The sequence below is a fragment of the Stegodyphus dumicola genome, chromosome 7 (genome assembly GCF_044657685.1).
Source record: "Stegodyphus dumicola isolate Sdum_Otavi_A_Nest chromosome 7, ASM4465768v1".
NCBI classification, from domain to species: Eukaryota; Metazoa; Arthropoda; class Arachnida; order Araneae; family Eresidae; genus Stegodyphus; species Stegodyphus dumicola.
In genome coordinates this window covers 128,404,724-128,432,115 of record NC_140774.1, presented here as the reverse complement: position 1 = coordinate 128,432,115, position 27,392 = coordinate 128,404,724, and the positions used below count along the sequence as shown (strand labels likewise).

Genomic DNA, 27,392 nt, shown 5'->3' with positions numbered 1-27,392 from the left:
TATATTTTGCAGTATTAATAATCCAACTGTACATACACAGAATGTGTACGGTAGACATCCCACAAGAATTTAATTAAAAAAACTATTAACATTGGGATTTTTTATAAACAATGTATTTATTTTTCTCTCATTTAACAGCATAGAAATTACTTTGAAAATAATTTTATTAGTGGATATACATTGTTATTATTACTATTTTACATAAAAGTCTTCATTGTGATTTTGCAAAGCGTTCTTTACTTTCTTAAAACTTTTCCATAATTTCGCCTTGCATTAAACTTACTTTCTTAGTATTTTAATCACATTTACAAATAAATTAGATTTATATTTTCATTAAATAATTCTTAAGTTAACAATGTGTTTTAGCTAGTTTATATGCGAACAATCCAGATTTAATGCAAAAATTAGAAAAAGTATACACAAAACTCAGAAAGACATGATTACTCAGCACAACCATTGGTCCTAAGGCGTGTGGGTTATTGGAATTCTAATGTATTAGAAAGAAGCAGTTGAAGGATATGTTTTGACAGTCTGAAAAACATATTTCTAAGGGAAGTTTCAATAAACTGCAAACTTATGATTTATATTTATTTAATAACTGAACTGAAATTGAATTAAAGTCCAATTTTTTATTACATTTTTTCATTATTTAGTAACCTATATTTAAAAACTTCTTAAAATTTCTTGCAAAATTTTGTTACAATTGTATTAGTGTAATATTTCACTAAATAACTTTAAACACTTTTATTATGTATCAAAACATAATTGTAAAAAGCATCATGTCAAAAAAATGATTTAGAAAATACGCACATAATTAAAAAAAACTGATTTATACAGAACTAATTACAGTTCATTTTCTAAATTAATGAAGTTTTATACACTAATGAAAATTTATTTTCGCTATAACTGGCCTTTTTCTCTTTGAAGTCTACCAGCATAAGTCCTAGAAACAAGACTGAATGAATCCATGTATCTATCCATACACATAGAAAGACATTTCTGAAAAACAAACAAACAAAAAAAAGAACATAAAAAAAGTCTTATTCATTTCCTCATTGACTGCGAAAAATTAATTCATTTTATTATGGCTAATTACAATAATTTTGTACAACCCCCCAAAAAAAGAGAGAATACTTATTATTTACATTTGATTTACAGTTATAAACAAGGCAATGCATGATATACAAGATTTTGCATATTATATATAAAATGTTTCATCTGCAATTAATAATCTACTATGCATTAAAACTAAATAAAATAAAACACATTCTTGAAAGAAAAGGAATACTTACAGTATAGTAGAAATCCTTATTGAGAAATTAATGCTTAGTAATATGCATATGCAAAACATTCTGCATGATTACATATATGAAGAATAGCTAATACAGTACAAAGTCTAAAATCCGGACTTGTCGGGCTTTGGATTTTTCCAGATATTAGATCATCAGTTTAAATCTAGTAAGATGGCATGTAGAAATTATAAAATTAAAAATATGAAATCATGATTAATGAAATAATGAAGCATTTATGATCTTAAAGGGTATCAAAATTTACAAAAAAAAACTTAATATTTATTTGTTTACCTTGTTAAACATTTCTTTCAATGTAAGTTGTTTAGGTTGCTTAATTTTTTATGCTAATACTTTCGCATTAATTCCGTAGAGAGACATAATCTTTTGTTCAGTTACATTGTTGAAGTACTGTAACTGCTGTTTCGAGAATTCCGACTAACTTGTCAAGCGAACTTTCTCGTTTTCAGTAACTTCTCTGTCACTTTCTTCACTATCGGTAGCAGTATTTTCTGTATCTAGAACCATACTACAGATTTTTCCATTCACTAATTGATTGATGATTGAGAAGCACTGTCATCACAATGAAAAACTTCTTTTATACTATCTTCATTTATTACCGCTTCTCCACATTTCTTTACAAAATCCGTTAATTGGAAAATTTCACCTTTGTTTTGCGATATCCGAAAACCTTTAAAATTTGTGGCTATCATCATCAAATTTAGCTATCGTTCATTATACATATTTGGCTATGCATGAGCTTGGCGACTAATGAAAGGTTGTTCCATTGACTTTATCTTGCTTCTATCATGCACTGAGACAATTAAGCCTGATAGTTATTTATTATATTTATGGTCTGTTTCTTGCACATGTTAAAGGCTTATCAGTGTTCTGAATAAATTTCCACCATATACTGAAGCCTTATTGAAGGCTGGCACTACATATCTTACCGCCTGATGCAGTCTCTGTGGGTCCTAAATTCTCGGCCCAGTGTGGCCATATGAGCCCTGGCACTGGGTCTGGGTTTATGTGAATAACAAATCAGTTATTCTTAATTCAAATAGCCTTAAAAATTACAGTAATGTAATCTTTGGGTTTATGAGTATCAACAACAAAATCTATTTTTAGCATATGGAAAGAAATGTTTCCTCGTCAACATTTTTTAACACATTTAACTTAAATCTGTAATCATCGCCAAGCGTAATGTTAACATAAAAGGTTACCATACTCCATTATTATTTAATTACTAACAAAAAAAATTGTTTATGCATTGCTACATGAATCATTACTCAAGTTGTGACGTGTTGATAAACACGCGATGATGAAAGTATAATAAATAATGATTCGCCAGGTTGGCGTCAGATCAAAGATGTATCTATGTGGAATGTTTCGGTTTGAGATGTGTGCCAAGCAGATGTGCAGCAAGGAAGCCAAATTACTGATCATACAAATTTATGCTAAAATGATTGTTTCTTCAATAACAAGGTACTTTATTTAGTGTCAAAGCGAAATTAAGAACTGGGACTATTCAGATGTTTTATTATGCACGGAGGGGGGAATCAAATGTGCATGTGTAAAGCCTACGAGAAAAATGTTGGTGGTTTTGAGGTCCGGATTTTAGATCATTCTGGATATCAGATGTCCGGATTTCAGACTTTGTACTGTACTCAGCAGAAATATCAAAAGAGAGTTCCAGACTTTCAATACATGATGTATAAGATGGATCCAAATAAAAAAATCTTACAAATGTAAACATTTTAACTTTTAGTTAACAGCAACTTCAAACGAAAATAATTTTAGAAACAAACATACACATTTTTAAGAGTAATTTTTGCTGCATTTCAAATCCCCCAAAAAAATTTTTGATTAAATTTGAAATAAATAAAATTAAATCTAAATCATTAAAAAATGTATTTAAATTTCTACTGAAAGGAAAACGAAGCTTTCTATACAGTGAATTTAAAAAAAAGGGGGAAGACAGTTCTGTATCTCATTTTACTCGGCCAACTGACGAAATTCAACTTGCATTTTTCATGTCTCGAAAGCACAATTTAAAGATATTATAGTTAGTGTCTAAAGATAAATTAAAGTTGATTTCTAAAGTTTTAAAGTTAAGATAACAGTTAGTCACTTTACACCCATACAGGTCAAATTGTTCAACTAGTCAAAATTTCTTGAAAATCTGTCTAACAGTTTCAGAGAAGTCACGTGTGTAAGCACAGTATTATAATTTTGAGAAATCATACCTTAGAAACAATTCAAATCCTATAAATGTGAAATTATTTTTACATATTAATTAACAAAAAATATACCAGCCTTTTTTTTTAATGGTGGACTTTGGCACACATTATTCATAAATCTTTACATAGATTTATGAATAACTGTGATGAGGCCATTGCAATAAGTGGAAAGAAGTAATGTAAGTCTAACAATTTCCTCTCCTACATTTTCAGTTGGATGAATGAAATCTGCTCGATATGACAGTTATAAGTACAAATAAAACTTTCTTGATCCTGAAACATGAGATTCCATGTACACCTTGCACACACACAAAAAGGGACAGTTCTACATTTCTCATCCTATTGGGCCAATTCACGAAATTTAACTTACACTTTTCATGTGTCAAAAGTGCGACTTAGGATATATATTAGATTTATGCTTCCTCTTTTTCACTGTGCACGAGCGGGAAAAAAAAAGTGCATCGTTCAGTTCAAATAATTTTAAGAAAGTGTGTAAAACCATATTTGGCATTAAAATATGCCAAATTTCAAAACGTGCCAATATATAAATTCCCATTTATATCTTTGGAAATTCTGGACAAAAAACTAATTTTTTGCAGGTATGCCTAGAAATACATCTACTTTAAGATGATGGTAAAAATATTCTGCTTTATAATTAAAAAGTTGTTTAAATTTTTTTATAAAAATTAATAAAATAAATCAGAAATTATCTGCGAATTTTATTTGGATTGAACCTAAATTTCTAACTGTGAAAGAAGGAATCAAGTTAAGTTTAATAATAATAATAATAATAATAATAATAATAATAATAATAATAATAATAATAAAGATATTAATAACTATATACCAAATTCACTTAAAATTAACACTGAGGAGCTTAGCTTTTGAGAGCTGTACTTGCTCGTACAGCTGGTTGAGCACACACTAAACTTAGCATGAAGTCGAAGCCATATGGAACTTTGGCATCAAGCTGAAGCCATATGGAGTGCCATTCCCCAACCTGTGAAATTCAATACCACAATCTGTAGAGTACAAACAAAGCACTGGATTTCCAATGTTCATTCCCCCCCCCTCTTGTAAATTTGAGCACTTATTTGTACCACTATCAGTGACAAGTGGAATAAATTTCATTCATATCCGACAATTCCTTCATGATGTTGCATTTTTTCCAAACATGAGTACACTTATAGTTACACACAAAACTTTATTAGTTTTTTATGCCTAGATTGTTGTTTTTATTCATATTACAACTTTTAACCCTCCAAGCATTACAAATTTGGCCCTGAAATTAGTAAAGTTCCCCAAAATGTCAAGACTAAGTGGTTTTTCTTGAATATAATTGCAAAATGACCCTCTCGCTTTATACTTTGACTGCATTTCTTCCAATATACCACCAATCCGAAATTAGATAGATCAGAACTTGGAGGAAATTTTTATGTGTAGTTAATTGGAAAGCCATCTTTCTATGCTGAATTTTACCTCCATATTCTGCATAGTTAAAGACATATTTTTTTAAAAGCCTCACATAAGCTGTCACTTGCATTTCACTGATTTCTGGCTTTGTTTTTATGTGCAAAAGCGATGAAAATTTCATTTCACAGAGATAGGTAATAGTAAATGTATCTGCAGTGCTGTTTTTGCCTGCTACAGATGAGGTTTTTAATTATACATTAGTACTGTTCTAAGTCCTGTTTTTTAAATTTCATTTCAATACATGCATCAGTTCATATTTCAGGAAGACAGTTTTTTCACTAAAGTACTGCCATCCATTGAACTTAGGTAAAATAGAAATGGATCTGGTATCCATTTCTATTTTGCTAACATTTCTCATAGTAAAATACCCAGGAAATGATTCACCCAGTTGTTAGATATGTATTGCAATTTCAAGTATTATATTTGCATATTCCAGAATGATTGAACCAAGTAAAGTAAAGCTTGCAGAATTTCCATTTTTCAACTCAGGATCTCCAACTTTCTAGTTTCTTAATAAATGATAATTTTTTACTAGTTCTTATTATGTCATTGTCATATCCTAACATTGATATGTTTAATTCATTTTGGTGGCTAAAAGTATCTGCTAAGCAGGCTACTCAAAGTATTTCTGTTCTTTTTCTAGAGCTTTAACAAAATCATCATTTTGGATAAGGAAAAACTGTAAAACTTTCTTGCACAATTAAAAATGTTACTTTAGTATGCAGGCCAGGGAGAGCTACCTTACCTCACTGTGTTACAGAAACAAAGTATGAATAACACTGATTTCTTCACACAAAGCATGAAAGATATACCAATTAAGCCTTCATCCTCCAATACACTTCACAAAATTTACAACACAAATGAAAAGTTATTTTAAAATCTCTGGAAAAGCTTTCATGGTTATGCATGTGCAAGATTTCCTTTTATTGTAAACCTCAGCAGCTCACAAAATAAAAATTCTTCAAATTTTCTTTTTCTTAATGTATCACATAGATACTAAAAGCTGATTACAATTACCAACATCAGTTGACTTATCTACTAGAATACTCACTTTTGGAGGCCTGGCTTTGATATCTTCTATTGCATACAATAGAACTTGAATGCAAGATAATATAATTCGATAACGAATCCTGCTGTTGACTGAATCCTTTATACTTCAATGCCCATACAGTTTTTGTAGTTTACAGGGCATACAATTTCACCAATTCTTCAGCTACTATATAATCTTTTCACAGCACTCCAATATACCGCTTGATAAGAAGCTTCTAACAAGGGACTTCTGGACTGCTTAACATGAAATTTTGGGATAATACTGCTGATATCAAATTATATCTCCTTATACACTCACTTCCAAAAGTTAAGCACAAAGATGCAAAATGCAAAAAAATCAACAAATACTGCTTTGATTGACACAAAATTCGGCAGGAAAGTATCATATATATTTATACATAAAACAAAATAAATAATTATATACATAAATGAAAACAATATTAAATTTTTGTAAGTTATCAGATAATGACATACTGGAGACTTAAACAGAATTATGTATAAAGTGAAAATAAACAGCATAAAATGAAAAAAAGGACATTAATAGGTTATCTGATCCCCCCCCTCATCTGTATACAAAGTTTACACCTTGTGACCATGCTTTCAATTAGGTGATTAAGACACAACAACATGCCAACAAATACTAATTCAAAAGTCAAACAACAAAAATCAGCGTTATATTTTCAATTTTTCACAATATGGAAATTTGAAAATATAACACTGATTTTTGTTGTTTGACTTTTGAATTAGTATTTCAATTAGGTGGTTAACCACCGCAGAATTAAGCAATTGCCATTCTTCTTGTAGAGCAGTTTCCAGCTCAATAATAGTGGCTGGAGGTGGGAAACATGAAGATACAGCACAGCCGAGAGCATCCCAAAGATTTTCAATGAGATTAAGGTCGGGCAAGGGTAGTTATCGACGATGTCAGCTCTATGGGGACATGCGTTTTTGTCCATTAAAACAAAAGTAGGGCCAACTGCTGCAGCATACAATCTCACAATGGGTTCTAGGGCTTCATCTTGATACCGGACAGCCGTTAAAGAACCCCATTTAAAGATGTGCAGGTTGGCGTGGTATCCTAATGAAATCCCTGTCCACACCATAATGCTTCCGCCTCAGAATGGTGATGTTTTGGGACTGATTGTGTGTTTGTTGTTCACACCATATCCTTATACGCTGTCATCTGGCTCCAGAGCAAATCTTGACTCATCAGTAAACATGACATTGCCCCAGTCAGACACATTCCAACTGACATGTTCCCGGCACCACTATAATCGTGCCCCTCTTGATTGAATGAATAGAGGAACACAAACTCAAGGTACCCAGGCATACAGTCCACTCATATGTAATCTTCGGCGTACAGTAGCTGCAGATATCACCTTACCAATGGACGCTGTTACCATAGATGTCACACGTGTGGAGGTCGCTCTGCGATTCCGCTTGGCTACAATAGAAATATATCGATCTTCCACGGGCGTTGAACAACGGGCCTTCGAACAACTGTCTGTGTGGTTTGGAGTTGTTTCCATAAACGTGAAATTACAGAATGATGAATGCCGAAGAAAAGAGCAACATCTGTGATCGACTGTCCTGCTTCAATGCGCCCCCCAGCACGCCAGTGCTCAGAATCTTCCATTTGTCTTCTGGAAGTCATAGAAAAACTTATGTCTTCATAGACTCCAACTACTACGGATTCTCCGTAGTTTCTACGGAAATTCATGAAAAACTACGAGCTACGAAAAGTATGGAAAAAACTACGGATTTTACAGAAACAAGAGCAGGAGAACCAGTACGCAAAACGGAACCAACTAATTCATCCGACGATTGGCTGAATACTCGTGTTATCATATATCACGTGTTGAGTGCGTTCCTAGTTTTGAAGAATTAGCCAATCGTAGATCAGTAACTCCAACCGTTAACGACTTATCAATAGTTCCACCCAATTGTCTGTCTCCCAGGTTCCTCGCTGATGCGTGTTTAGGCTGCATTCGGCTGCATTGTGTAGTTTACAGCGAGAGCTTAGCGTGTGTCTTGTGAACTGTGAATCAGGTGAAAGATTTTTAATCATAATGCTGCCTCGAACGAAGAAGCCAAAATTATCAAAGCAGAAGTTTAAAGATTCATATTCTTCAGAATTTCCATGCATTAAAGCGTCCGAAATTTCTGTGAATCACGCACACTGCAGTGTATGCAACAAAGACTTCTCAGTTGCTCATGGCGGAAAAGATGACTGTAAACGGCATGTGTTTTCTCAAAAGCATATAGAACTTGGCACCGTAAAATCTAAAGAAATAACAAATTTCTTAATAAAAGATGATGAAACAGATCCTATAAAAGCCGAATGCTATTTTGTTCGTTTTTTAATTGAACATAATCTACCGCTTTCTGTTTCGGATCATTCCAAAGAGCTTTTCAAAGCAATGTTTCCGGATTCTGCCATAGCAAAAAAATTTAGCTGCGGTCATACCAAAACTGCTGCTATTGTGAAAACGCTTGCAGAAAATACTGTTGCTGATATTATAAAATCAGTGTGCAGTACATCATTTTCTCTAAGTACTGATGGAAGTAATAATAACAATGATAACAAACTGTACCCATTGGTTATAACATACTACAGTAAAGAAAAGGGAGTGATAATTACTTCATTGATTTCTATTTTAGAATGCACGAATAATACAGGAGAAGGTATTTTTAATTGTATAAATGAAAACTTTAAAAACAAAGGTTTAGAATGGAAAAATTGCTTATCATTTTCTTCAGATAATGCTAGTAATATGATTGGAAAGTTTAAAGGTGTAGCATCATTTATCAAAATGCATCAACCAAGTATAATCACCCGAGGTTGTCCGTGCCACCTCTTGCATATAGCTGCAAAAAATGCTACTGAAAAATTAATTGGCTCAGAAATTGAAATGTTGATAATAGATATATATTTTTACTTGGAGAAAAGTTCGAAACGGAAGCATAGCTTCAAAGTTGCTCAACAAAGTTTGGGACAGAATGCAAAATCTCATAAAATTTTGAAATATTGCAGTACGAGATGGTTGTCTCTTTTAGAATCTATAACAAGGATTTTGGAACAGTGGGATGCTGTGATAATTTTTTTTGGAGATAAACCAGATAACAGTGAGAATGAAGGAAAGAGATTGCAAAACATTAAAAAAATTTTACAGTCACCGACCACCAAATTGTACTTGTTATTTTTGAAAAATACTTTGCCTTTGTTTATAACAGTAAATATTAATTTGCAACAACAAGCTCCTTATATACATAGAAGAGAACTTTTTGAACTTTTAATGAATTTATTTGTTAGATTCGTAAAACCATCAGTAATTTCTAAAGAAAATGAAGATGTTACTCTAACGTCTATTCCATTTCAGAAGTATAGTAAACAAAAAGAAAATGAAAATTTAGTGATTGGTGCGGAAACAAGACTATATTTAAAAAATGCCAAGTTGAATGAAAGTGAAGTGAAATCATTTTTCAATTCTGTGCGAGCTTTTTTTGTAACTGCATGTTCATATATAATTGATAAATTTCCACTGAGTGATCCATTTCTAAAACATGCTGAAGTTGCTGACATCAACTTGAGAACTGAAGTCTCATTTTCATCTGTTCTTTACTTGATGAATACTTTTCCATCCATTATTGATGAAAAATGTCTTAATCAAGTAGAAATTGAATTTTCCATGTATCAAGTAGATGATTTGAAAGAAATTGTAGATTTGCGTATTGATATAGCATGGGGAGAAATTGCCAAATTAAAAAATATGAATGGGTGTATTAAATACAAAGTATTGCCTTCTGTAATGCTTGCTGTCTTAATACCTCATTCAAATGCAGCTTGCGAAAGAATTTTTTCTATTGTTAAAAAAAATCAGACGGAATTTCGACCAAATTTAGGTCTTAAAACTCTTGAAGCAGTTTTGATTGAAAAAATAAATATGCAGGCAAACGAAGAACTGTGTTATAAAAAAACATTCTCAAAATCAGAACTTAAGCTTGCTAAGCATGCTACATATAAATCTTTGCATTCATAAATTATGCGTATTTTGTTTAATACTTATATGTATCATTCTTGGTTATTTAAATTTTATTTCCCTGTAGAAATCATATCCAGAATAAAGATATGATTTATAGCTTCTGATTTTTTCTATGATTAGTAGTGATTTGAAGTACTTTTTATTAGTGAATGCTTGAGGAGTTAAAAGAAAATTTCTAATTAAATGTGCATATAATTTACAAGGTATATTTTTAATTATTCAGTTTTATATGTATATGGATTTTAAATGTAATAAAATTGATTACAATTAATTATTAATTTAAAATTAATGAATGGTTAATTACAACATACGCTACGCGCACATTTTCAAAGTTGTAAAAATGTCGTTCGCGCGTTGACTACTGACAAGGATTGCTGAAGGTTGGAGTCTATGTGTCTTGAAACCAATTTGTACGAAAGTTTTAAACACCTTCTATCAGCACTAACAATCAACTTCTATAACTCTTTATAAAGCTGGCTTCTTATACGACTGCCTTTTATGCATATTTCTTGACATGAAAGCACGATTGGCTGTTACCTAACATATTTGCATACTTCCATCTATCTCTGCAGCGAATTGCATCCTCTTCAATTCTGATTGGCTTCCGCAAATTAGCATTTTCCTCTTCGTGCTTAACTTTTGGAAGTGAGTGTACTTAAAAATGTTGAGAATATATCCTGCAGATTGACATGCTCAAACATCTCTGATGTTTCAAGATTGGAGGTGGAAAATATTTTGGCACATAAGATTCATTGTGTTTGTTGCATACCATCTTTTTCTGCTGAACAAGTGAAACCATAAGCAACATAACTGTAATTCAAATGATTTTTTTAACACAGTGAGAATTACTACAATCAATATATTAATCATAATTTTTCAAAATTTCCAGGGAAACCTTTATGTGATCAACTGATGTATATGGTAGGAGCTTTAGTCACTGGTTAAAATGTTGATAACTGAAAGAAAATTGATAATTGCTTTTGTATATACGTCAAAAGAAAATTAATAACTGTTTTGTGTCCAAACACTTAATTGATACTCATCCTTAAGAGTCTCTACAGATGTTTGCATATTAACAGGCTGAGTGGCATGACTGGCTTTATCCGGTCATGAGGTTTTTTGCCACTTAATATTTGCTTTCTTTAATAATATAATCTTAATGAATATAAGTTTATGAAAATAAAAGGCTAAAATAAATAATTATATAAACTTAGCTAATAAATGCTGCATAAATACAGATCTTCATGACAAATCCAAAAACCCATGCTGCTCAGAAGGTTAATCAATTTCTTTATGTTTTACCACTAAAGGAGTAACTGCTATAATAAACAAAGGTATGGCAGAATTTCAGCTGCAATTTATAAATTAAAAATCCTTATCAACAACCAAAAATCACAAACAAATCTCGTCATACTGATCTTACTAAAGGCCTTCGGTTTATACAAATGATGAAGTTAAAACATTCATCTAGAAAATGCTTGGTAAATGTATAAAATGATAGCAATACCATTATAGTGCGATGTTGTACCAAGCATATATTCCTGCTTTGAAAAACAGTTAAGAAATTATTAATAATTTCTTCTTTTCATTTCAAGAAACATCATCGAAACAGCTTGAGTAACAATAAATTAGCACTACGATAGATTGCTGACAATTGAACAACGTATATACATTTTGCAGAGCATTTAAGAAAGAGCATCTTGGTGGGCATGATGCTTATGGTCAAAAGGTTAAGATACTTATGTTTTCAGCTTTTCCTAAAATTACCTATTTTATCTATCTGAATTAATGAGAGTTCATTGCATGAGACTTATTACTACAGCATCACATAATTTTGTACGGCATGAACTAAGACAGATGTCATTTTTGCGGCGTATAGCAATCTCATTATGACACAGAAAAATACAACATTAAATTAACAAAAAACCTTTATCAAAATTGTAATAAAACTTGGAATATAAATGTTAATACACAGAACTGTCTTACTTGTTCTGAATTATCCAAACTAGTCCCAGGTTTAGTAATGCATTTTCGAAAGCATTTGTCGGTGATTTTCTAAATAAAGTAAAAATTTTGTTATAAAACATCCAAAAAAAAATGTAACATGCATTTTGAACTTGGAGAATTGCTTCTCACACAGTATATATAATATTGTATTCAGAAGAAAAAGTGAAGTTTTATATGTTTACTACTAATACTGACCAGCTAACATAACAAAAACCTAACACATATAAATTTCTATTATAGGCTTTGGCCAGTTAGTTCTATCAGAGGGAAACTGCTAAAAGTTAGAAAATTCTTTGCTTTTAATGATATTTGGTAAAAACCAATGTTCTTGGCAGATGAAAAGTATATTCATTAACTAATGGTATAACTATTTAAACTACATTTTAACATTAACATATATTTAAAAAGTGCTAGGAAGATTTCCCTACATTACAAGATTAAATACTGGCAAATAAATAAAATTTGTGATTATAAACAAATTCTTAAAAGCATAAATTTCATGCAAAACAGATAAATGATAACCTTCAACAGAATTTTAATTTGTTGTGAATTTTATTGAAGGTAAGTTTACTTTTGCAAAAAAACTATGTACTAAAACTAGTTACTTGAGAAAAAAAAGTAAGTTTACTTTTTCACGATAGACCTGTTAATAACTATGTTTTATCATTAGTAATCAGTATACGTAATTACTGGTATATTCATCAAAATTAAATAAATTTTAAAATGCTGTATTCTAAACTCTTTTGTTTCTTGATTAAGTTCAGTATTCAGTAGTTTACTTAAACAGTTAATTACTATTTAATAATTACACCTTCAGAAAATTTCATCAAAGTTAATAAAAATAAATTTACAGAGAACATCACGAACATTTCTGGCATTGTCCAAACCTTGGTGAAGTTACAATCAACTTATCACATTTCCTGGCTTCAAAAATACCTAATAATCTCTACAATAGTCATTAAACTATAATATAGAAGACAGTAATTCACTACTGCCTGTATTTTATTAACTGAGTTTTTTTCTAAGTGGGGATGAATATAAAGAATTACTACATTCCTCTATGATTGTTTTCATGGTTTAACTCTTTCGCATCGAAGTCGCCCCAAACATTCAGATATCGGCTGGACGCCCAAAACGCTTGAATAATTCCCTACCCAGTGCTTTCCCCCATTACGTTACTGCATTACTCATTGCTTTCAGGTGTTGTTAAATCACATGTCAATCATTCTTTTGAAGCTACTAAAAGTAGCTTCCTTGTTTCCTTTGTTCCTTCCTTTCCTTTGTTTACTGTCAGTGTGTTAGCTTTTGATGCCCGAAGTTGCAATCCCGTCCCAAGGGGGAACTCCACACAGTGTTAAAGCGTTGAAGAAAGAAGTTCTCGCTTTACTTAAGTAAGGCTATTGTTAGCGCTGTAGTATTCAACTTGTCAGGGGGAAAGGAAAAGCATTCCAGGAGAAATTCTTAGATACGGGCGTTTTCGATGTTGAGGAATTGAGATTTTGCCCTCTCTCGATGCGAAAGAGTTAAATCAGGGTTTGCTGTTTTACTCTTTGAAACCCTTGTAACAATGTTAAAAAATATTGTCACATGGACCAGCATCTATGAAATATTTTTTTAATATTTTTATTAACGATCATTAATCGACACAAAGCTGTAACAGAATTTTTTACTGTGTGTCTTAATTTGTCGAAACATGTATGAAAATGCGGGCGGGCACGAAAAATCATTCCTGACAAGCTTTCGCACGCTTAACTGTGACTATAAAAGGAAAAAAGGCAGTTCTATCATTTTATTTATGGAATAATTGCCTTGCAGATTGGTTGCTAGTGAAGTAGAGTGCGTTATAATACACTTACTATTTACCTGGCCTTTTTTAAACTTGTGTTATAAAAGTAAGGTGAGTAGAATAATTAAAATTACTCAGTTTTTCTCAAGAAGTATTTAAATAGCTTCTACATGATGTTTCTTTCTAAACAAGGCTTTTTCATGTACTTTTAATTGACTTCAAAAAGAGGTTATCAATTCGATCATTATTTTTTTTATGCTTGTCCGCTGATTACTTCGGCATATCTCAACGGATTTGGATGATTTTTTTTGTTTGATAGGGTATGTTACCGGATTGGTGCCATTGTTAAAAAGGTGGTTTAAAATGCCATCTGCTAATAACATTTAAGCGTTAATAAAAAATAAAAATTTCCAAAAATAATTAAGGGGTGGGGAAAAAATTAAAGTTTTTCGATTTTAATGATCTTTTTTTGTACGAGTGATAGGGTATGTTACCACATTGTTAAAAAGGTAGTTTAAAATACCAAGTCCTAATTTTGAGGATGACATTTAGGGGATGAAAAAAATACAAGTTTCCAAAAATAATTAAAATTTGATGTGAATAAAGCCACTGGGAATCCAAATAAAGTGCAAAATTAAAACTTTTAAAAAACTACCCCTTTCGCCTTTGGGGTTAATATTAAAGAGAAGAAAAAAAATTAGTTTTCCGATTAAATAAGGTTTACTTCCCCCCACCCCAAAAAACATAAGGCACCCGATTTTTAAAATATATGGATTCACTTTGCATTACTTCAGTGAAGTCGGTTAAAAATAATTTTATACTTTTTAGTGCCTTTTTTTAAGTTGGTTCTATTTTTTAAAAATTTTTATTAAAATAGATTTTGAAAAATGCCCAATAAAGAATACATTACCTATTGGTATAAACCACGGTCTTTCTAAAATTGTTTGCAAAACATTTTTACTGGTTAAAAAGTAGAATATAATTTGCTTTTTAAATTTAAATTTGGATAAGTTTGATAAATTTGTTGGCTTTAGGGTAGGGTGTTAAAAAAATAGTTTCTAGTCTATGACTAACACTTAGGTTTCAATGAAACCTTGAAGCTCTTATGAAGATTTGATTAAATCCGAAACGCCAGTCATGGAATATAAAGTTTTTTTTTTTTTTTTTTTTTACATTTTACCTTACACAACAAAATATCGCCTTATAACATTAAAAAAATACTCGAAAACGCCTCTTTCATTTAAATAAAACACAATGATTTTTTTATTGAAACTTTTTCTTAATTTTAATTGTTTTTGCTTTTAGAATGTCTGATGGACATCAAAGATTATTGGATGCTCAATATAAAAGAAAAAGAGTCGAAAAGCAAGTTCAAATTCAAAAACAGGCTGGAAGTCTGTTAAGTTATCTACAAGGCAAGAAAAGGAACAATGACGACACAGGAATATTAGAAGCTATTTCAATCTTAATTATGAAGCCATTATCAATCAAGATACCGATATTGCTCAAGTGAAGCTTACCCCAGGAACATACAAAGAATCTGCTCCAGGGACGTCCACTGAACCAACTCTAAGGACGTCTACTAAACCTACTCCAGGGATACCTAAAGAAGAGACAGTTGGTACAATAATAAATTCAGATCCGGGTTCCTGGCCAACTATCTTATTAGAAGCAGAAATATATTTTTTGGTAAAAGAAGGACTACCTCAACCATTAACTCTTTGACGCGCGGTCGTCACGCCCTGAAAGCACCAATTTTCGAATTTTTTTCTCCTCTTCCTTCCGAAATTTTTGAGTGAAAATCAATTGATTACTGATCTTTTACCTCTAAATAACACAAAATGACTGCAGAATCATACATGTTTTAGGTCTTAGTACTTCAAATTGGATGTCCTTTAAAATTTGTTTTCAATAAGACAAAATAACTTCCTTTTATTAATATAAACAACTTTAAATTTCAAAAGTTATTCATCGCACATCATGAGTTCTAACATAAACAATAAAAAATAGCAATAACTAAACTGCATATATAAAAAAAAACCTCTATATGTATGGCATTCGCTTTGTGGTTTCAGGGCACGACCACAGCACCACTAGAGCATTGTGACACAATGCTCTTATGAAGATTTGATTAAATCCGAAACGCCAGTCATGGATTATAAAGTTTAAAAAAAAAGTCATGGATTATAAAGTCACCACTAGAGCATTGTGACACACTGCTCTAGTGGTGCTGTGGTCACAATGCTCAATAGTGGTTCATTGTGTCACAATGCTCTAGAGGCTTGGTGGCCGCGCCTTGAATCCACGGCTCTTCACAATGGCGTTTGCTTACTTCTCAAATAGGAATATTTATTTTTACCTGAATTTAGATAAAGGGTTTTGAAACAACAGAGTTATTTTATTACTAAACAATACATGCACCTGCCCAGTTAAAAGGTCTTTCCAGAGATTTTTCTCTGACCTCAACACACTTGCTCCCCAAGCCAGTATAGTGATTTTATAAATTATTTCCTGTGGTTTAAATTTAATGTAAATATACTTTGCTGTAATTTAAAATTGAAATCGCGTAAAGTTTTTTTTAAATTAAAAATATTTTCTGAGTATTTTGGGACGAAATACGAATAAAATAAGCATGAATGGGAAACGAATGATCCGTATCAAAGCTAAAAAGTACCAAGCGTCCTCCCCCATTAACCATAAAAAAAACCACAAATTCCATGTGCCAGATGAAAAGAAACTAAATAACGCTGGACATATACCAGTGAAATTTAGATCCAATCAGTGTACATTTTGTAGCACAAAGAAAAAACCTCACAGAAGAAGATACATGTGCGAAACATGCAATGTGGACATGCATGTACCAAAAAGACAAAACATGCTTTGACCAGTGTCACATAAAATATTCGTTCTTTGAAATTTAAAAAAAAAAAAAAAAAAAAAAAAAAAAGGTCTTTTTTTTTTATCCTTATTTTACCGAGTTTTTTAATATATGTAGCCAAACGTCCTTATTACGTAGGTACTTACACTTTCACTGCTATAGAAAAATTACATAAATGTTCATTTAATTTTTTCTGATGATTTACTTTGTAAAATATTGTAAAAAATATATATTATGCACTTTCTATATGATTTTTTTTTAATTCGTAAATTTCGTCATTTATTGGAAACGCGCACGGAGAAAGGTAAGTTTTTCCCCTACTACCTAGGTAAGTTTCAAAGTTCTAGACGTGCGGTGGTTTCACAGTGCAACCACCACCCACAAAACAATGGGCAAGAGTAGATTTTTTTTAATTCATATATTATTTGTCTCTAGGATCATAATATTCAATTTCTAGAGTTTTTAGTTAAAAAAATTGTAAAAATAATATTGCGCGCATCAAAGGGTTAAAGGAATACAGTTTTCCGTATAATGATAATGGTCGAAGATTTAGCGCTGTTTATTATTTGAGAAATATGAAAAATGGTGAAAAAAGCCATGCATAAATGGTTAGTTTATTCAACTAGTAAAGGCTGTGTTTATTAATTAAGATACAATAACACGCCGAACAAATATCAATTTAGAAGTCAAACAACAAAAATCAGCGTCATATTTTAAAATTTTCACAGGACTAGTTTTGATGGTTTTGCCAAAATATCATTCTCAGCTGCAAAAGAGCAAATGAACAAAGTAAGATAAGGTAAGAAAGCCTGGACAGGAGATAAGATACTGGTGCCATCTGTTGATGAAACCAGAACTAAAACATAATTTCTTTAAAGGCTGAAGGCAAAATTGGATTGGAATTAGAATCGTTAACTAGAACAGAAAGATTTTTTTAAATATTAAATGCCCGTAGAAAATCCATTTCACCAATGGAAGATATTTTTTAAATAATTTTGACAGCAGAAAAATTGAAAGTGTGATATTCGGACCAACAATATTGGGCAACAGCAGAATTCTATGTTTTTTTTAACATATGCCTCATGTTCCTTAACGTGAAATTTTAAGGTTCTCTTAGTTTGGCCAATATAAATGAAACAACACTGGCAAGGAATCCTGTAAATATCCCAGGAATTCATATTTGGGATGGGGATGAATTCCTGGGATTCCTCTGTTTGAAACAAACATATTTTGTTTCCCAAAATATAAAAATTTGTTTCCAGAAAATCCATTTCACCAATGGAAGATATTTTTTAAATAATTTTGACAGCAGAAAAATTGAAAGTGTGATATTCGGACCAACAATATTGGGCAACAGCAGAATTCTATGTTTTTTTTAACATATGCCTCATGTTCCTTAACGTGAAATTTTAAGGTTCTCTTAGTTTGGCCAATATAAATGAAACAACACTGGCAAGGAATCCTGTAAATATCCCAGGAATTCATATTTGGGATGGGGATGAATTCCTGTGATTCCTCTGTTTGAAACAAACATATTTTGTTTTCCAAAATAAATATTACAAGCAAACTGAGGAATTAGCTATGGGAAGCCCCCCTTCCCAAGTCCCATCCTGGCTGATCTCTACATGCATTATTATGAATCAAAATTGCTTGAAACGTTAAACTTCCTGGTATGGTTCCGCGACGTAGACGTTGAAGGTAATAAAGATGATTTAAATAAAGTTCTTTCAACAATGAATTTCATTGATCCTGCTATTCAGTTCACTTTTGAACTTGAGACTTGCAATTCTCTTCCGTTTCTCGACATTCTGGTCACACGTAACACATCCAATTTCAGTACTACGGTTTACTGTAAACCTTCATCGATTTGCCTTCTACCACACTTTAAATCATGTCATCCGACTAAACAAAAGTTAGCTTCATTTTATTCCTATGTTTTCCGTGCTCTTCAAGTTTGCTCCTCCAAACTATTCCTTGATGAAGAACTAAATTATTTAAAAGCAATAGCTATTGACAGGGGCTTTTCACCCAACATTATTAATCAAACAGTTAAAAAATTCTCATCTCAACACACCAAAAGGCACACTCTTGTTTTAGGAGATTATAAAAATTCTGTTGTCATTCCCTTCTTTCCATCAATTAGCTATAAAGTTGCACATATTTTGCAGAAGTTTAACTTTCGGGTCGTTTATTCTCCCATCAATAAAATTCCGAGTTCCATATTCAAAGACCCCATTCCTGATATGAATTCCTGGGGTATTTACAGGATTCCTTGCCAGTATGGTTTAATTTACATTGGCCAAACTAACAGAGTCTTAAAATTTCGCTTTAAGGAACACGAGGCATATGTTAGAAAAAAGGAAACACAGAAGTCTACTATTGCCCAACATTATTGGTCCAAAATTCACACTTTAAATTTTTCTACTGCCAAAATTATTCAAAAAACATCTTCCATTGATGAAGTGGATTTTCTAGAGGCATTTCACATTCAAAAAATTCTTTCTGTTCTAGTTAACGACCCTAATTCCAATCCATCTCTGCCTTCAGCCTTTAAAGAAATTATGTTTTAGTTCCAGTTTCATCAACAGATGGTGCCAATAGCTTATCTCCTGTCTAGGCTTTTTTTATCTTATCATTATATCTTACCTTGCTCATTTGCACTTTTGCAGCTGAGTATGAAGGTTCAGTAAAACCATCGAAACTAGTCCTGTGCAAATTTGAAAATATAACGCTGATTTTTGTTGTTTGACTTCTAAATTAACTGTGTTTATTGCTTTTGCTGCAAACCTTTTGGTTCTATTTTAAGTTCCCTTTCCAGTGGAGGTTTTAAAGATTGGAAGCACCACGCTGAGACTTTAAATCAACATGAAACCTCTAAAAAACATATCCAAAATCTTGGATTAAATTAGGTTACAGAATGCAGTACTTTAAAACGTGCTTTTACGAATTGTTGCAACAATAAAAATGCTTGCTCAAAATTGTTTAGCCCTCTGAGGTACAAGTGACATACTTTATGATTTCGGTAATGGTAACTTTTTCTAAATTATTCAATTACTTGCTCAGTTTGAGCCAGTAATGGAAGAGCATCTCCACAGAGTGCTTAAAAAAGAGGAAGTGCACTATCTTGGAGAAGAAATTCAAAATGAATTATTATTTTAGATGAAAATACATCTCATATTATTAGTGAGATTAAAAAAGCTAAATATTATTCAATAATTCTAGATTGTACTCCTGATATCAGCAAGATCGAGCAAATGACAGTCTTAGTAAGGTTTCCATTAAATCCAATACCAAGGATGTTCCCATTAAAATTAATGAAAACTTTTTAGGCTTTTTTTTGGTTGAAAGATCGACTGTCTATGAACTTTCAACTCTAATACTTAAAAGGCTTGAAACATTAGGATTGAATTTGCAGGATATGAGAGGACAGGCTTTTGATAATGGGGCCAGCATGAGAGGAAATAAATCGCAAATAGAATCTAGAATAAATGTGTTAAATCCAAGAGCATTTTACCTCCCATGTAATAGCCACTCATTAAACTTGGTATTAATGACACGGCAAAAGCATGCTTCAAAGCTGCCAATTTTTTTAATATAGTCTAAAAAATATATCTATTTTTCCCTCATCAACTTTTCGATGGACCATATTAATAAAATACGTTCACGGATTTTGCTTTGAAACCTCGAAGTGATATTTGTTGGGAAAGCCGAATAGTTGCATTAAAACCACTAAGGCATCAATGAGGGATATAAAATGCTTTGATTGACAACTCTATAAGAGTTGAGGCTTCTGGACCATTAAGTAGTGTTAAAATAATTTAAGTTCTTATACTGCACTGTAATTTGGTACAAAATCTTAAATTGTATCAATCCTATAAGTAAGCTCTTGCAGACAAAAGACTATGATTTACCATCTGCTATGGAGCTCTTGAAAAATTGTAAAGATTTTTTCAAGGATTTTAGATCAGACACAGCCTTTAATGAAATGCTTTGCGATGCTCGAGAACTTGCCAATGAAATTGACATACCGGCTAATTTTGAGCTCACCCAGCCACGTCATAGAGTTCAAAGAAGAAATGTTAATTTCGACTATGAGGCACGAGATGATCCGATAGAAGATCCTACCTTGAAATATAAGGCAGTGTTTTATTTTTTCACATTAGATAAAGCTATCAATGCACTTGAATCCAGATTTGATTTTATCAGTACCCACAGCAACTATTTCCAATTTTTATACAATATTTGTGATTTAAAAGATGCTCCTCAAAACGACATACTAAAGTATCGTAAAGATCTAGAAATAGTGTTACCTAATGGGAATTCATCAGATATAAACGCACTGGACCTAGCAGACGAGATAGTAGTGGTTTCGGCTTTGCTAAATAAAAATGAAAGTCCAATCAAAATTTTAAAATTCATTTTGAATCTGGATTTTGCTCCAAATCTCGGTATAGTTTTAAAAATATTGCTTACTCCCCCAATAAGTGTGGTAAGTGAAGAAAGGAGTTTCTCCAAATTAAAATTAATTAAAAAATTTTATGCTCCACGACTACCGAGGATCGGCTAAACGGCTTGACAACAATAGCCATTGAACATGAACTGGCTGGAAAAATTAATGCTAAAGAAATTACAAAAAAAAAAATTCTCAATTAAAAGTGAAAAAAAAAACACTTTTAAGTTTAACTCTCGGTTTAAAGTATTTTTAATATTTAATTAAGTTTTAATACTTAGTGGTGCTATAATTTGTTTTAGTATATTTTTAATATCTGTATTTTATAATTATACACTAGAAATGACTCTTCTTTTTTTCTGTGCAACCGTAATTTTAATTTAGTGCCAAAAACATAAGTTAATAAATTAGTATTTTTTGCTAATCAAAACTTCAACATTATTGATAGCAATTTTTTTTCCTCACGTTTTATTTTACCATTAAGCATGGGTAAGGCTTAGGTTATCTCTTTTAATTTTTGTTATAAACAGGCGGCATTTTACCTCTTTGCCCGGGGCAGCAAAATTGCTAGCGCCGGCCCTGCTTACATTCTCTCCCACTTAAAGGCAACTAGGACCAGGAAGGCTTGCATTTATGAGGGAGAAAATACGCTGCTCAACATTGAAAATGCAACACCAAGAAGGAGAGGTCAGAAATTTATGCAAATTTTAAGAGTAGACGCGTGTCACTGAGTTATGGAAATGATGTGAAATGTGCAGCTCTTCGACGCACGTGAATTAAGATATAAGAGAAGGAGCGTGCAGAATGGGCAATATTTGTGTCGTTATTTCTGCCAGACAATTTCTCGAAGAAAGTTGGTTTTTGTCCTGGAGGATACATGTAACAGGAGAGAATGCCAGGCCGCCATCACTTCCAGCAGATAGACGATTTTATGAGGGGTATGGTGATCGGACTGAGAAGGGCGGGTTGGTCCTTACATCAAATCGCAGCTGATACCCACATGGATGCAAGCACGGTGCATCGGCTATGACGAACAAGGTTGGAACAAGGAAATGTGGGAAAGAAGGAGGGGTGCAGGAGCAGCCAGAGTGACGTCAGCACAAGCTGTGACGGTCCCGCAGCAATTCTGCAGCATGTGCAAGATACCCTGGATGTTCCTGTGTCGACCAGAACCATTTCCCGTCGATTGGTTGAACATGACCTTCACTCACGGTGTCCTTTAAGAAGACTCTTGCTGTCTCTGTCTTTTTTCCCAAATTTCCGCACTTTCTGACCACTCCTTCTTGATGTTGCATTTTCAATGTCGAGCACTGTATATTGCAAGTGGAATAACTTTACATTAAAAGTTTCCTTACAACATCTGATCACACATGCTGACAGCCAAATTAAAACACCCAATAAAATTATCAAAATCCAAAATATCTTTATGTACAGAAAATCAACACAAGGGGAATTTTTTTTTTTTTTTTTTGTAAATATTCTTTTGGCAATTGGAAATTTTATGACATCCAATGTTTTCTTGGATTTAGACTAGTGCTTTGTTGGTGAGATATTGTTGAACTAACTGTTTAATCCTAGTATACAGTACACATGGGATCTGAGGACAATTTTCAAAATCGTGAAACTAACTATCCCAAAGAGGCAGAAATACTCTTACACCAAATAAAATTCTTGAGTAAAGGAATGGTTTCCAAGAAATGCAAAAATATTTAATTCATTAAACTGTGACATTTTCTAGATATGCAGATACTACAAATCGATCTTTGCAAGTACTGAATAATATCTACAATATTTTTCACTGCAATTGAACTAAATATTTTTTTTTTTTTTTTTTTTTTCTAAGCTGGCTAAGATTATAATAAGGAATTCTTAAGTCTTTACAAATTTAAAGGTTAGATATCACACATGGCAAGCTTTTGTAAAGCATCTTTACACTGGAAAGCAACATAAAAATGTATCTTGAAACTTTCTTTGTATTTGTTAAGTTATTATTTAAGAAGCAAAACAACATTTATTTGTTTAGTACAAAAAACATTCCTTCTTCTTCTTAGAATTGGGTGCCCCTTCGATTGGCGACATTTTTTTAAAAATTTTGCCGATGAAACCGCACTTCTGGTTACCGCAATAGTTTTAACTTTGTTTTAGCTTCCCGATTTTATTTAAATGAAAATAGATTGATGTGTACATGGACATATTTAAGGCAGTGCGCAATGCCTAGTTTGTGCAATTCTAGGATGTTTTTCTAAGTAAAAACACATCGATGTGTACATGGACACAGATCTTATGCAATTCTTCGACTTCTTATTTTGGTTTTGTGTAGTGGCCATCTTGAAATTGTGACTTCCTGGCGCCGATCTTGGCATCAAAAACGAATCGGCAATAAACAAGGGGCACCCAATAGTAAGCTTTTAACCCTTCTTCCCCTCTGTCGACATACACCACTCGAATCATTACCATTATTCGTGTAAATCTTTATTTTGTACACGATACAAATTTCTTGAAATAATACGAAATAAATTTTCGGTTAATCTTTAGATAATGGTAACTTGGCGATTTTTTGGTGAACATTTTGGCGACCAACTCTCCTACAGCAACCCTCTATTTTTTTTCCCCGCCGCCATTTTGTCTTCACGAAGTAAAGACATGTTTCTTTTCTTTTTATCTACTGAACACTTCTTCCAACAATCTACTAGCCGAATTACACTTATGCTAGAAATTTTATCTAACAAAACTGCTTAATCATGACAAATATTCACTGCAAAATTGGGAAAAAGTTCACAATACAGTCAAAAGTCATTAATTCGGACACCCATAATTCGGAATGATCTATAATCCGGACCTCAAAACTAAAAACTTTCTGCGCATGCGCCGCATTGACACATGCGCATAGGCGTTTACGCGTGCGCATAAGACCTTTTACGACTGCACATATGAGTGTGCGCAGGTGCAGAATATGTTTTCGCGTGCGCATTTTATGTACAATGGACGTATAAGCTAAAATTATCTAATTATCTATTTCAGTTAATGTTGATGATTGCATTGTTCCTTAATTTTCGACTTGGATCTGGCTTATTATTTTTTGCAGATTGTAAGAGCAATTTTATAAAAGTAAGCTTAAACTTTTGATTATATCAAATAGAATTTCCGATATATATTTGTTAATATGTAAAGGATCTAAAGCGAAAGTATGTTTTGAAATCCGAAATCTGTTTATCAATTTCACGCTGCTCGGCGGAGGGAACGTCGCGGCAGGCGTGTAATGAATTGGAAGTTGATCTCTATCAGCACTATCCTTATCTTCAGCGCAGATGTTTTTATTTTATTTGGCTTATAATTGAAGATCAGATGTTTTTATTTTATTTGGCTTATAATTCCTTTACAAATGTAGTATTTCATCTCGATATGCTCCGTCTTTGATACAATTTAAAACAAGTTCCTCGTCATTATAATTCGCTTCCGATAGCAAAGAAAAGTGACAGAGGTTATTGAAAACGAAAAAATTTCGATTGACAAAATAGTCGGTGTTCTTGACACAGCAATTAGAGGACTTGAACAGCGGAACTTTGTAACTGAACAAGAAATTATGTCTGTTTAATAGAATTAAAGAGAAAGTATTATCACATGAAACGAAGCAAAACTTAAACAACTTACATTGAAAGAAATGTTTAATGAAGTAAACAAATAAACATTAAGCTTTTTTTTTTGCAAATTTTGATACCCTTTAGATCATAACTGTTCTTTATTTCATAAATTACGTTTCATATTTTTAATTTTAGAATTTCTGCATGCCATCTTACGAGATTTAAACTGATGATCTATAATCCGGAAAAATCGATAATCCGGAATCGCCGAAGTCCCGACGAGTCTGGATTAACGACTTTTGACCGTACCATACTCCTTACGCATTTTTCAAAATAACACATACACATAAACCATGTACACGTCGACTTATTTTTACTTAAAAAAACATCCCAGAATTACACAAAAATGGCTTTGCGGACCCTATTCACTATATCCATGTACACTGCTTTTTTCTCATAAATTAGAAAAATTTCACGAAAATACATGACAATTTTCTGAATCTTTAAACCCGGTAAAAAGAACATATATGAAATTACCTGATCGCGAAAAAGTATATACCCTTTCCAAATATGAACATTTCCACATATAAAATAAATAAAATATCCAAAAACTTTTACCTCTAAATTATCTATTATATTATAAACGTCACCAACGAATTCATACTGCAAGCATTACAAATACTTAGTGTCAAATATTTAAATTATTTCCATGCACGTTTACTTCAACTAAAACGTATACCAAATTCCTACAAACATAAAATTCACAAAATAAACTATCATTTAATTAAAATATCACTAAACCATGTACACGTCGACTTATTTTTACTTTAAAAAAAAATCCCAGAATTGCACAAAAATCGCATTGCGCACACTCTTCACCATATCCATGTACACTGCTTTTTTCTCATAAATTAGAAAAATTTCACGAAAATGCATGACAATTTTCTGAATCTTTAAACCCGTTAAAAAGAACATATATGAAATTACCTAATAACGAAAAAGTATATACCCTTTCCAAATATGAACATTTCCACGTATAAAATAAATAAAACATCCAAAAACTTTTACCTCTAAATTATGTATTATATTATAAACGTCACCAACGTATTCATACTGCAAACATTACAAATACGTAGTGTCAAATATTTAAATTATTTCCATGCACGTTTACTTCAACTAAAACGTATACCAAATTCCTACAAACATAAAATTCACAAAATAACTATCATTTAATTAAAATATAATTAAATTCAAAAACACTACTTAAAATATAAATAAGCACATACATTAAATTAATAAAAATTAGCTTACAATCCTAATTACTTTAAACTAAATCATTGCTAATAACAATTTTCCCAATAATACCAAATTACTTTACTTCCACCTTACATTTAGAACCATGCATAAAAATAATATTCTCAAATAATTAAAAATACTAACTTTCCTAATCTTCTTCAGAATCTTGCTTACATGGTGGATACACTTTTATTATTTATTCAATAAAATTATTGAACGATTTTTTCTGCGAATTTTTCCTCCACACTTCCTCTGCTAAATAAAAAGCAAAATTCTCTTTTTCACAATGCCTCAGAATGGCGCTTTTTATAGCACTCCACGTGCCAGTAATATCCTTCCTTTCACACAATCTCATTTCATTCCCACATTTTGGACATTCATACTTGTCCGCAATTAAACCTACACTCATGCACCATTCAACCAATTCTTTTGAATTATCACACAAACGCATTAAAAATCTAGAATTCACTTTAGACAGCGTCATACAATCCCAAAATTATTCAACCCTACTTCACACAACACACAATGAAGCTTAATACAAAATAATATACAGCCACAGATATTTTTCCAAATTCCCCCCTTTTCTGATTAAAGAACCGTAATTCGTCCATTAATATCACATGACATATCCCATGATCTCTCATTTCCCTCACACAAAATAATGCGTAATCGGAACTGAGTACTGCTCACATTATTACCAAAGTCCCAGGTAGTAACCTTTATCGCCTCCAAAATGTCGCCAAACTACCAGTTACCATATTCTAAAGATCAGGCAAATTTTCTTTCATATTAATTTGAAATACATACTTAATAAAATTCCAATAAAATTACACAATATTTTATACACATTATTCTTACAGCCTATACACTTTTTGAGTAGGATATAAAGAAATGCAAATATGTTATGCCAATGGAAATGCGCTGAGAGCCGGCAAATCTACTCTCACCTTATGTAAATGAAACTAAATAAACCTTCATTGAATATTTAAAACAGAAACAATAATAAAACTTCGATAAATAACGTAAACGCAAATTCTGAATGTACATGCAATCACAAACATACACATTTGAACAGTGCTAAACAGGCATGCAAATTAAGAGCTCTAATGAGAACTAACTTGTAAAAGTTCTTGAGCTAATAAAACAGCAACTTGCTGTTTCACTTGGTCCATCAGTTCTTCTTTTTGCGCCCCAGATAATTTTCCTCCGCCTAAAGAATCCATGCTGATTTTTTTTTTAATTTAATTAAATTGCCGACAAACTATAAACTTTTTCTTCTTGACCCTCAACGCAGTGAAG

The 27,392-nt window shown here is 32.0% G+C and overlaps 1 protein-coding gene across 1 annotated transcript; it reads right to left on the bottom strand.

Annotated features, from left to right (window-relative positions):
- Positions 1-814: 814 nt before the first annotated feature.
- LOC118205902 (mitochondrial import inner membrane translocase subunit Tim13-B-like) lies at positions 815-27,392 on the bottom strand. Its single transcript, XM_085820806.1, has 3 exons — positions 27,212-27,392; positions 12,082-12,150; positions 815-999 (listed from the first exon to the last, which is right to left on the bottom strand). Exons 1-3 carry the CDS (start codon positions 27,314-27,316, stop codon positions 901-903), a joined length of 273 nt encoding a protein of 90 aa, XP_085676932.1. The 5' UTR covers positions 27,317-27,392; the 3' UTR covers positions 815-900.